Below are 14,172 nucleotides of genomic sequence, written 5' to 3' on the forward strand. Positions count from 1 at the left end.
TTCACATCCCATCATTCGGTTGAGGAAATGGTTTCACACTCCATTTTTGTCATAATCCACCTCCTCCGTTGTTTCACTCAAGTGTCACAGCCTGTGGGAAACTTCACGTCAGACCTTCACGTACCTGGTTCAGTGTTCCACGCGGGCAGAAAAGAAGTCCAGTTGGCTTCATTTATGGTTGGAAATGGGCGGACCCGATTGTAAGACTAGAGCTTGTTTATTACACAAATTTACTTTTCGGGCCCGAACTCATTTACAAAACAAACTTATTTTTAGGCATGAGTTCTTCGACTCAAGCCCATTTAAGCTCGATTTAAATTTTTAACGAGTCAATCTTAAATAGCTCACTGGCAGTGGCGGATCTAGAAAATAATTATAGGGGTAACGTTTAAAAAAATCTATAGGAGCAACGAAATCGAAAATGTCAAATTTTCAAAATTTACATACCGCCAGAGTGTTAAGAGGTAGTGGGGGCTACCCCTTGGTCTAAGGTATATCCGCCCCTGCTCACTAGCAACTCGACTCGTTACACTTCTATTGTGTATGCATACTATGTATGTGTGTGTATATGTATGTGTATGTGTATTTGTATTTGTTGTATGTGTATGCGTGTATATGCTATGTGTGTGTAGGTGTGTGTTGTAACGGGTTCATAAATGCATATCTGGGATAACACGCACGCTCATGATTTCCCTTCAGGTGTTTTGGATGCAAGCATCTCACACAGTCACTATGTAAGAAGGATTTTAGGGTTCTACAGGACAACGTAAAGGGGATCCAAACTATCTATTAATTAACTACTCAACAAACCATCAAACACCTCTATCTTACCCAAATGTTGGGCTCATCCTCTCACTCTTCTCATCAAGACCAAAACATTGAAGACAATCTACAACAACTAGATCCACCACCACCTCCACCACCACCACCACCTCCACCGCCACTATTCCACCGGCACCACCAGATGCAAAACCAACACCAAGACCCGGAGTTTGAAACCACACAAACACCACCATCTATCCACATGCGCCAACTCTTGTTCACCGCGGCTCAACTGATAGCTCGCTCTGATCTAACCGCGGCCCACCGCCTCATCTCCATCCTCTCCACAAACTCCTCCGCCTACGGCGACGCCGCCCACCGGCTAGTCCACTCTTTCACCAGAGCCCTCTCCCTCCGCCTCCACCTCCACCGCCACCCGCCACCGCTTCCCATCATCCTCAACCTCCACCCACCCCCACCACCACAACCACAACCTACCAACAACAACATATTCATGACAGAATACGGTGACCCAATTCTCCAATCTTATCTTTCATTAAACCAAATCACACCATACATCCGTTTCTGTCAACTCACCGCAAACCAAGCAATCTTGGAAGCCATAGATCAATCCCATCATCAACACCAACATGATCATCATCAACAAAACATTCATATACTCGACTTCAACATCATGCACGGTGTGCAATGGCCGCCATTAATGCAAGCTATGGCAGACCGGTACCCACCTCCAAGTCTTCGCATAACCGCAACCGGAACAAACCTCACCATCCTCCGCCGAACCGGCGACCGTCTCTCCATATTCGCACACTCACTCGGCCTACGGTTTCGTTTCTACCCACTTTTAATCCCTAACACCAACACCGAAACCCTAACAGTAGATCAAATCATTGACCATTTATCATCAGTAACCATAAACCCTAATGAAACCCTAGCAGTTAACTGCGTGTTATACCTCCATCGCCTGTTAAAAAACCGGGACAAACTGTGTTTACTACTCAGAAAGATCAAATCTTTGAACCCCAGAATTGTAACTTTAGCTGAACAAGAAGCTAACCATAACCATCCTATTTTTCTACAAAGATTTTCCGAAGGATTGGTGTACTACACATCGATATTCGAGTCGCTAGAAGCGACTCTACCGCCGAATAGTAGGGAGAGGATTGAGGTGGAGCAAGTGTGGTTTGGGAGAGAGATTGCTGATATAGTGGCGGAGGAAGGAGATAGAAGGAAAGAGAGACACGAACGATTTCGATCATGGGAAGTGATGATGAGAAGCTCGGGTTTTCGAAATGTTCCGCTTAGCGCTTACGCGCTTTCGCAGGCGAAATTGTTACTCAGACTCCATTATCCGAGTGAAGGTTACAATCTTGAGGTTGTTAATGATTCTTTCTTCTTAGGTTGGCAGAATCAACTTCTATTTTCTGTTTCTTCTTGGCATTGATATGATTATTAATTAACGGTTGTTAGAATCTATATACATTAAAAATAATTAACATGTATATGTATACCTAGCATACATGATCTTTTAATTATGTTTTTTTAATGTGAAACTAGAAACCCTAATCCTGCATGGTGATGAACAATGGGAAGATTCTGTAAGCCTGATGATATGCTTAATATTGGCAAAATGTTTCTAACAAGGCACCTAATTTCTTGTTTTTAGGAGGGAATGTGATTGTTGTTTAATGGAATAAACATTATTTGTTATATATCTATCACCACCATCTAGTTTTAAGAGGGATGTTTATTTTAGTGTAAGTGGTTTAGTGTGTTAATTATCATGAATTGTTTTGTGTTTTAGTTATGCTTGCATCTATCATACTCAACTACTTTATATAAGTTTGTTTTACATGTTTATATACCGGTTAATTGTTTAAGTTTCAGGATATGTTTATCCCAACATAATTTCCCTAGTTAATTATCTTTCTGGAACCACACACTAGATAGATAGAAAGTGGTAATATTTTGATGAAGAAAAGACGTATGGACCAAAGGGCTTTTACCCTAACAATATGAAGAAATGTAGTAAATGTGTTTTTCCCCCAAGGACGTATGTTAAGTGTAGATTGGTATAGATTTAAAGTAACTAGGTTTAGTGAGTGCGTGAGTTAGGTGCGTGCATGGTATAGATTTACTGTATTTAATATAGACTTATGAATACATATTAGGGTATTTAGGATTAAGGTAGGTTAATCAATCCTTGTAAATGATCTAATGTGTTCACAAATGGTTAGTTCAATTATCCGAGCATGAACTCATGGCGGATCCAATGCATAAAGGATAGCAACTTGTTAATATAGGATTTATATCTGTTAATGTATGTTAACTCAAGAATATAAAGGTCTAACCCTAGTCCCTAGGTAATCCAGTGTGTATACATGCTCTTACCAAACTCGTAAATACGTAATCGTATAACTCTTCTTGTCGGAATCGCCGAGGCTCAAGAGGAATAGGATGTTAGTTTTTTACTTTTCACGTTAGACTTTAGCTAGTAGATTTGGTGTAGAATTACTGGTAAGATCAGATGTTAGACAATGATGTAGAATTACTGGTAAGATCAGATTACTCTTAAAAAAAAAAACTAGATAATTACATTTATCAAGTAGAGAGAAATGTTGAGGTTGAAGAGGATGTCTATTATTAAGTCTCATTATTGGTGGACCTTTCCAACTCTATATAAGGTGTAGCATTGTTAAAGTTTCCTTCAGACCATGATAGGTTTTTTTCTTTTAGTATAAATTAACATATATGAGAAATGATATGTCGTCTTCATGAGCACAAAACCCTAGAGATGCATCCAAAAGCAGACAAAATGCTGAGAAACAAAACGTACTTACGCCTCTCTATAAATTTACCCAGTGTAATATTTTAGAGGTATATTGCATGTATTAGTAGGTAAACTAATATAGAGTACATGTTTCGGTAATAAAATATACGTATGTTGCATCTTTTATCAAAGAAAAAGTATATTATAAGTATCGGTACCGAGTTATAAGCATGTTGACTTCCTCCGCATTGGTTGTCCCTATGAAATTTGCGAGACTTTTATTTTGGAAATTAGTTATATATGTTTTTGGGTTGTTGATCATCAACGTTATGCAGATCGAAGCATGTCTTTTTTTTAAGTATCTACAAGGTATATTCTTACAACTTTCACAAACGTGTTAAAAATCACAAACATCAATACTTTTAAAACATTAATATAATTTTTTTTCTACAGTACATCATTTGACTTTACAAATGTCCTTTTATTTTTGCAATATCATCAATTTTTACATTTATTTTTTATTACCAAATTATTAATTATATTAGAGTTTTAAATTTTTGATATTGTATAATCTAATTTAATAACGTTGAAATATTACATAATTAAAATTAAAAAATATATAATACATATATTTAAAAGTTTAATAAGTTCATATGGTTACATAGAGTTGTTTCAGTTTTTTAGAAAGTATAAAAAACTGTATACATTAATATTATAAAAGTACAATATATTTGTAATTTTTATACACTTAATTCTTTTAAGAGCTTTAGTTTAATTATTTTTTTAAGATTAACAAAACATACAATTTTAAATTAATAAGCATATAGAGTTAAAATTTTATTTAATACAAGTTTACTAATATACAAATAAATTGGTTTATAATAATTCAAACTATGATCCATTGTTGATAATAACTAATACCATCAATATGACCAATAATCATGACCCTATTTTTCTTGTTGTGAAGAAATCACATCTTAATGAAAAAATAACTCTGTATGTCCTTAACTTTTATTTATGTCGTTTTATAACAATTTACATCTTAGTTTAGATAAAAACCATTCAAGTGTTCATTAAAATTAGACGGATCTAGGTCATTGAAAGAACTGAAATAAATATAAAAAGTGAAATTATGAGCGTTATAGATGACATTGGCAATATTCATAATTGTCAATCATTGGGCCATAGTTTAAGTTATTAAATTTCAGTTTGCCAAATATGTTAATATTTATTGCCAAATATGTTAATATTTATATTATGTATTATTTTCACAATGTTAAAAATTGTAAAAAAGGAGTTTTTGAGAAGGATACAGGGTAATTCCTTCTTGAGTGTTTGTGGTCATAAACCTAATCCCGTTAACATCCCATATAAAGAGTAACGCACAAAAGGGCATTTATAGGAAGGATGTCGCCTAAGGCCATTTGTAACTGACTCATGCTCAGGTGAGGTGGCAACCTCGGGGCGATTGTGATTTAATTATCTATGTGATGGTTAAGGCGCACATTCTTGCGAGATTCCTAGATTTCAGAGAGTTTTCGGCCAATTCTCTAAATTACGGCAAGATTTAAGCATGATTTCTACTTTTATCTAAGGAAAACTATTTTTCTACACTAATAATCTAATATTTTAGAACTTTGGGTACTATATAGATGCTATTAGTGTTATATACTAATAGTTTTTGTATATTTTATTTGAAAAATAGTATTGTTTTTTTTAATACATAGTATATTTTAAAAAAATCATTGTGTGCTTTTTTTCTCAGACCTTTGCTTTTTTGTACTTCTATATGCCTTGAGTGCGCCTAGCGCCTTTAATAACTTGTTTTTGAACAACGACGACTATATACTAATGTAGCAACCAGTCAGAGACTGAAAAAACAAAGCTACAAAACACAAAACAAATGGTCATGCAAAAATATCGAATTCTAACAAACTATTCCAATCCATCGCGGCAGCTGATGCTCTGCTTTTGACCCAAATAAATGTCTCCTCAATAATTTCAATTATTTTCTGCACTGGACCATAGCACCTTTAATAACTATGGTGCGACCAATGCTCTTGCCAATCAAATCCATTATTTTTTTTCTAATTTATTAGATTTAATTATTATTTTAACGTGTAGTAGATAGTGAAACTTGTAAAATTGCTATAAATTAAAGTTAATAAAAGTGAGTAAGGGCTCATATCTACATGATAGTGATATGATAGTAAAAACTTGTGAAATGGGAACGAAAGCCTAATTGTTCATAGAGCCAACTAAATGTGCTTTGCTTGTGTTATTATTAGTAGTGCCATACATAATATTGTAAAGGTATAGAATTTTTGTTTATATCCCTTCACATTTCACAATTCCTTTATGTCAGTTCAAAAGACACCAAATTTCTCATATTTGTCAAGAAAAAGCATAAGGGTGGTGAAGGGAGTCGTTAAACATTTGGAATGTAAATTCCTAAATCACTCAATCATATAGCGTCATGTCAATTGTTTACCTAATGCTAAAAAACGTTGACGATGGTCTACTTAATAGGGTTTAGGTAAACTATTTAAAAAAAAAATGTGTGATTGATTGAGAAGAAATGGACCCCACCACACACCCTCTCTCTCCCCATTTCCCTCCCTTCACCGAGACGGTGAACCTTCACCGATTTCGCCCCCCATTTCGGTAATCCCATGCATCCCCGATCGATAAAAATGGTTGGCAATGGAGGGGGTCGGTACCGAGTGGGTTTACCGCCCCCACTCCGTTCACCCTAATATCATATTTAACCAAATATTTTGCAACTCTTTGTGTCTATTTAATAACACTTTTTGTCTATTCAATTTTTTGGGGGCAGTGCCATCAAAGTACAAGGATGCTTCATGATTTAAACCACACAAATATGAGTTTTAGTGTTTTGAAGAGACACTACACCAAAATCTGAAAAATATACAAAATTTGAAGTACTATGAGAATATATATGAAACTCCTTTGTTTGAATTTCATTATTTGTATGTTTAATTAGTTATTTAAATATTTTTTTAACGGCTAAATGTTGCATTTCATAAAAATTGAATTTTTGACCTCCTTCTATCCAAACGTCTAGAGGGCTTTTCCTATACCACTGGGTCAAAACCTAAATTGCTTTTAGTTATTTAAATGATGTGGTGTGCCAATGATCTCTAGATCAAGTGGTAGAAGACTTGCATTTCTTTTGAGAGATGCAGATTCAACTACCACTTAGTGTAGAATGAGGCATTAGTGGGCAATGATAGGAGACTCAGGGAAACCAGGGTTCGATCTTTGAGCCAAACGAGTTTTACTGATAATTTCACTGTCGTGTCTACGGGCGGGTGGGTTACCGGGTTTTTTCCGGAATTGGTGGTGGACTCGGGTTACTCTCGGAGTACTCAGTTTGTTTCAGTGGGTACCCAAAGAGTGCTCGGGATTGATTCTATTGGCCGTTAAAAAAAATGATATGGTGTAGATTATTTTTGTGGGAGCTAGTATAGTGTTGTTTGTTATTTAATGAAAGTAGAATAGTGGAGAAGTAAATAATAATTAAGAGGGAGGGGGTGGTGGGGATGTATGTCGTTGGCAAATGGAACCGAAGCTTGAAAACCCTAAAAGTAAGCATATTTTGTCTGGTAAACTACAAGACTATGAAAATAAGGACTCTTTGCTCCCCATTCTTCCTCTACTTAGCAAGATGGTATCCCCCTCGTGTCTTGTGTTTGCTTATGCTTCCCCAGTTTCCTTTATTTTTTTCTATATTTCTTTTTGTTTTGCAAAACATCATCTTCTTCTTCTTGTTTCATTATTCTTTTATCAAAACCCTAATTGCATGTTAATTTTTCTTTTTTATCAAAATATAAAAACATCATCTTTTCTTCTTGTTGTGTCATTATTCTATCATCAAAACCCTAATTGCATACCCCTTTTTGTTTTTATTAAAAAAAAGCATCAACTTCTTTTTGTTGTTGTGTCATTATTCTTTCATCAAAAACCCTAATTGCCTACCCCTTTTCACTGCAAAGAAACATGCGTTCTTTCTCTCTCTACTGTGTGAGAGAGAAAGACACTTGGATGTTATTGTATGATTGAGTGTGGGCAGATATATTTGGTGATAACTGCTGACAGGTGACACGATGGTTACTAGCAAATGTAAGATCCTGCACGCAAAGGCATACAGTCATGCACATCACCCCACTCCACTTCCAATTATCACACCCATCTACACTCACACACACAATCTCCATAATATAATATAATAATAATTTACATATATGTATAGAGAGAGAGAGAGAGAGAGGAGGGGGCAGGGATTGATGCTAGCTAGAAAGCTACTTTGTTTACAAGTTAATAAATTTGTCCCTCAATTCATTATATGTACTATGTATGAATTTATATTTATTTTGTACATGTAAAGTGATGAAATACATGAAAGAAAGAAAACATGTAAATATGAAAAGTAACTGGTAATTGTGAAGTTTGGTGAGTGGCAAATGAAGTGAGTTGACATGGATGACTCAAAGCATCTGAAACTCAACCACTTAAACCTTTTGATTTTTAATTTTTAATATATATGATGGTTGGTTGGTTCAATGGTTTGACCTTTAATTAGTTAATTAAACCCAGGAATCTTTTCTTTGGGATGTAAAACACTATGCACTATTATATAATAGAGTTAAATGCTATTTTAGTCCCTGTGTTTTGAACTATTTTACCAGTTTAGTCTAAAGGTTTCATTTTTAACATGTGGGTCCAAAAAGGTTTCACAGTTGTCATTTTATTCAACTTGGTTAATTTCATCCATTTTTTCTGTTAACGAGAAGGCCAATTCGGTCATTTTGTATGTAATTCTGTTAACTAAAAGGGCAATTCAGCCATATAAAATGACCGAATTGGCCTTCTCGTTAACAGAAAAAATGGATGAAGTTAACCCAGTGGACTAAAATGGCAACTGTGAAACCTTTTTGGACCCACAGGTTAAAAATGAAACCTTTGGACTAAACTGGCAAAATGACCCAAACCACCGAGACTAAAATGGCAATTAACTCTATATAATATGTTAACATCAACTTTCTCTATAAAAACATAAATTTGTGTGTGACTTTAAACGTGAACATTTGGAGAATTCCAAAAGCCGGTTCAACCGTTCTATATACAACAGAAACTTTATAAAATAATACACTTGGGACCATCAAAATTTATTAATTAAAAGAGTTATTAATTAATCGATAAATTAATAATTATTAATTTATATATTAATTAATATTTTATTAATTTCTAGTAGAATACTTAGTTTACAAACACCTTTCAATGCAATGGATGTCGAAGATGTTCTGACTCACCCAGAAGAAAATGTAGTTGCACAGTTGTTGACTGATGAAGAAATTATTGAAAGCGTTATTGGAATTAATAAAGATGATATCGATGAAAAAGATGATGAAAGTTCTATAATTGAGCCCCCTTCGCGAAACGAAGCTATTAAAGCGGTAATCACATTGAACAATTTCTTGTTGAGCTATGAGAAAACAACACCAGAATTTCTTACCATGCTAAGGAAAATTAGAGACGAGATTCAAGGGGAAATTGATTTCAACAAAAAACAAAAGACAACTGAGTCATTTTTCAAGAAACCTTCATAAATCATTCATGTAATATGCTATATATAAGGAATTATTAATTTATATTTTATATGGGGTCTAAAGAAATTATCAAAAATGTATTATCTTATAATTTTAGCGAATTATTAATTTAGCACCCTATCCCCGAGTCGGGACCGGCAAAAAATATTATCTTAGAGAGTTTATTAAATAATCGAGTATTAATTTATCGAGTTTCTACTGTCGTGATATCAATAATAGTTATAAAATTTAGCTTTTACATGTTTTAAATTTTGTTAAATGGACACTAGGAATGGCAATGGGCCGGGCTTGGGTCGGGTATTGGTAATCCCAGGCCCGTACCCGGTTGTAATTCTTTGGCCATACCCGGCCCGTTACCAGTCGGGTATTTTTCGGGTAATTACCCGTCGGGTATCGGGCATACCTGCGGGTATCGGGTATACCCGTTAATTTCTTAAAAATACACGTTAGGACAAATATGCAATTTTTACTTTGATGTTTATATAATTTACTATTTTAATGATTGTAATAAATGAAAATATGACTAATAACTTACATATCATAATCAGACCACATATACTAAACTAAATTAAAACGATTACTTAATTAAGTAATTGTATCAGGACCACCTATTTGCATAAAACATCCACATAATAAAGGGTGATAGCTTCCATATCCAATATACATGCTTAAAAACAAGTTATATGTTAACTAAACACTTGCCAAATAAATAGCCACATATGACTATAGAGAAGGTAATAAGTACATTTACTAAGTTTATATATATGGAAATCTATAATTCGGGTATTATTCGGGTAAATGGGCCAGGTATCGGGCGGGTATCACTAAATCCCATACCCGTACCCATACCCGAATTTTTTCTATTTTTAAGCCCGTACCCGGCCCATACCCATTGGGCTTCGGGTATACCCGGCCCGTATGTTTCGGGTTTCGGGTATACCCGTCGGGCTTGGCCTTTTTTGCCATCCCTAATGGACACAAAATTAACATGGGAAAGTACCCTTCAAATCATCATGACCACGATACATATACATGTATATTTATTGTTGGGATTGAACCCTAACAGAGGAACAGATAATGTAAAGCCAAAACCGGATCTCATCAGTGGACCATCAATAAGCAGCAGTTTACCCTATGCTCTCCCCTTGACAGTGGTTTTCTAACAGCTGATGAATCTTAAGTGCTACTCAAACTACAACAACTGATGAACCAAATACTGATGATACCTTAAAGACTGCTGAAGACAAACACTGCTGCTGTATCTACTGTTGTCTCCTAAGTACTGCTGAAGACTCAAGCACTGCCCTCCCAAAGACTGATCACCTTTGAAGAAAGTACTGAAGACTCACATCTGTACTAAGGCTACAACAGTGGAACGTGAAGCAGTAGTTTTCCTTAGCTTTACATTTGATTACTTATCAGATGTTACATGTCAGTAGTTTGTATAGAACAGTATTTATAGTATGTTAGGTCGTTAGATGTCACTATCATGGTGACGTCAGCTGAGGTAAATCAGTAGTTTGGTTTGCCTATAAATATGACAGTATTTTGTACTGTTATATTTGATTGTTTTGAGTGAGTTCTTCTCCTCAATTCATCCTTTCATCTTGTGCAACCAACTCTGGTGTATCAGGATGAGGGGGAGTTTAGATTGTAAGCTTGCTGTAATCATTTGCTTTCTATTGTAAATCTTTTGACTCAATGAAATAGCAATTGTTTATCAATCTATACTTTCTTTTGATTATGTTTACAAAGTTTGCTACTCATTTCCGCTGCACTTATTCGTCTTATGCAAACAAACACAATCATAATGGCCCCAGATCCTAACAATTGGTATCAGAGCTTGGACAGTCAAATTCGATCTAACAATCAATTTGACATAACAGTTCAGCTCAAAAGTTATTGATACTAAAGGATTGGTTGTATTCAGTTGAAAAACAGAGTACCAAGTGAATCATGGTCAAAATGGTTATTCAAAAACTCTGTAAATCAACCAAGATATCATATGACACACAAATCTCACACAACAAGTGTTTTCATGCATATGTCACTCATAGTTTTCAGATCCGTAAAATATCTGATAGATTATGGGATCGTTCGATGTTTTCAAAATTGATTTCAATTGTTTTTTTGATATTTGTGATGTTTTCAATAAACACTAAAGTATGTACCTCAGTTCAGCAGAACTTGTGTTCATCCAAAAACACTAGAATACTGCTGACATACAAAAGAGGGAAATAAAACTTTAGGCAAAATCTCTCATGTGCTCAAAGGCAAGTTGAGTACCTTCAAAAGGACCAAACCAACTTTGTCCAAAACACATTGAGAAAATTAGGTATCAAAACTGTCCAAATCATAGGTGAATGTGAGATCTGTAATAAAACATGATCAAATATGGTCAGATCTCTCAAAACATTGCTTCAAAATGATTATGGACAAAGTATGTTCAAAATATAATCTCCTAGTGAGTATTTCTGAACATATAAATAAAAAGGGTAAAAAGGAAAAAGGAAAAAGGAACAAATCTCAAAGTGTAGCTATCTCAAAAACTTTAGAAATCAAAAGCAAAAGAGTATAAGCATAAAACACTCTTGAGGTACAAATTAGATCATCAGTGGTCATCACGCAACTGTGTGCATTCATCAATGCAGAAATTGTTCTGGTAACAATGGCATCTCCAGTGATTATGCTTAAAAGAAACTTTCAATCAATTGACAAGTTAATGACCCCAAAACATTGGTCAAAATAACTTGAGAATAATATGATCATGAATTTACTGGAAAATTGTCAAATCCTTTTTATTATTTTCAAAACTTCCTTTAATTTTTCTTAAGGTGTTTTTCTCTAAATAAAGCCAGATATATTTCATTTTATAAGATATATTTTGTATTTTTACTCATTTTTGATAGTAAAAGTTCATCTCTGGTCAGGATGTAATTTCCTTATTTTTTTTTTGGTGAAATTACTATCCTTAAAATCTGGTCAAAAGGAAATGACACACATATCAAGGTCATGTTAAGCTCAAGTTTGATTTTCACATATCATAAATTGATTGCAAAGTGATTCAGACTACTGAGATACTCATGATCTAGTTCATGTAATTAGACACAAAATGAGCAGCTCATGTAGAAATGTCTTCATCATCTGGAACGCTAACCACTGTCTAGAAAATAGACAGATGGCAAAACATTGAACAAAATTTCTGAAGATAACTGCTGACAATTTAATCTTGATATTATACATCTAAAATGTATTTTGTTAAGAATAGCATCTCTGGTACTCAACAGATGATAGACAAGAGATTGTGCTTTTACAAGTACAAATCATTTTCTACATCTGAACAAACAGGTGCTAAAAGTATTTGTCAAAAGTCAAAACACTGCAGCACAAGCAGTTGTTAAAAATGATTCTCATTCTCTTTTCCACTGTTGTATCTAAAATGTTGTTGTGCCTTAACATCTGCTCACTAAAGTCTGTCCACTACTAAAGTGTCAACCTCTGTTCTCCAAAACACTGATGTTTAAAATCTTTGTTCCATCCACTGTTACATCCACTGTTTCATTTTATTACCGTTGTAACTACTGATACTTGATCCATCAGTAGTTGTCAAAACAACTGTCCTCCATTATTTACCATCCCATCAGATGTTTGACACGTGGTCAGTTTTTAGCCTTCTGATCAAAATAACCGCTGCCACATCAGCAATCATTTTTTCCCTAAATAAAGCCCTGATTAAATCCAAACAAGGTTTTACTGTCGAATTGAATTTCAAAAGTTCTCTTCTCATAGCAGTTTCCCTCTCATAACTCCAAAAACTTCTTCGATCTTCTTCATCCAAAATGACGAAACCAAAATCAAAATCAAAATCAAAACCATCATCTTCCTCCATAACAGCAGATGCCACTCAAATGGCCGCTGAAACACCGGAGATTCGCTACAAAGCTCCACACAACTATGTAGGTATACTCACAAAACCTACCGATAACGACACTTTCGACTCCATCCTTGACATCCTTTCTGCATCAAAGTACAAAACTTTGATAACAGCAGACGCTCCTATTTACCTTGATACCCAGAGAGAGTTCTGGAAAAATGCCACCCTTGAAAAACAAGGAGATATCATCGCCGCCATCAACTCCTCGATACAAGGTAAGAAGGTAAACATCTCACCAAAATCCATCTCTGAAACCTTTAAACTCGATGATTTAAATGGAAAAACCTCATTTACAAAAGACGAGTTGGTAAAGGATTTCATGAACAGGTGTAACAACCCTCACTAAAATTAATATTTAGTATGATAATTATGCAATAAGGAGACCCTAATTAAGTTTAGTATGATTAATTAATCAGTTAATCAGTATTAATTAAGCTCACAAGATTAATTAAGCTAAGTAAGGTCTATTAAAAATAGATATATATAAGGTCGTATAAGAACGTTTAATATTAATAATAAAATATATTATTTTTTTTCCTTACTCCGTTTTTAATGAAACTTAGGTTAAAACGTAGATAAAAATATGCTCGTTCTATTGACATATTCGTCGTTTTATAAAACGTCATATTTTAAAAGTTATACAAGAAAAACGAGTTAAGCAGCTGAAATAAAATAACTAAGCTAGCTAGCACGTCAAGTTAGCTAGCAAGCACGTCACTTGAATCCCACATCGAACAGAAAAGGAATTGAGCTGCCTGCTTGCTTGCTATAAATAAGAAGCTTAGGATTCATTTTTCTTTGCTCATTTCTCTTCTTCTTCTCTCTATACGTTGGTGTTCTAACCAATAATCACTCGATCGCTATTACGATTCAGTTTCCGAGCGATCAATATATCCAAAGAATGTTTAAGTGCCGCCCACATTGGGTTATGCTTTGTCGTTGTCGATAATTCGATAATGAGTTGAAGCATTGTACTTTGTCGTTGTCGATAATTCGATAATGAGTTGAAGTACTATACTTTGTCGTTTGTCGTTAATACGATAAATGAGTTGAAG

The 14,172-nt window shown here is 34.6% G+C and overlaps 1 protein-coding gene across 1 annotated transcript; it reads left to right on the top strand.

Moving 5' to 3' along the window:
• Positions 1-719: 719 nt before the first annotated feature.
• LOC110871392 (scarecrow-like protein 18) lies at positions 720-2,234 on the top strand. The gene has a single exon (XM_022120178.2). It carries the CDS (start codon positions 836-838, stop codon positions 2,225-2,227), a length of 1,392 nt encoding a protein of 463 aa, XP_021975870.1. The 5' UTR covers positions 720-835; the 3' UTR covers positions 2,228-2,234.
• The last annotated feature ends 11,938 nt before the right edge of the window (positions 2,235-14,172 follow it).

The sequence above is a fragment of the Helianthus annuus genome, chromosome 8 (genome assembly GCF_002127325.2).
Source record: "Helianthus annuus cultivar XRQ/B chromosome 8, HanXRQr2.0-SUNRISE, whole genome shotgun sequence".
In the NCBI taxonomy this organism is placed as follows: Eukaryota; Viridiplantae; Streptophyta; class Magnoliopsida; order Asterales; family Asteraceae; genus Helianthus; species Helianthus annuus.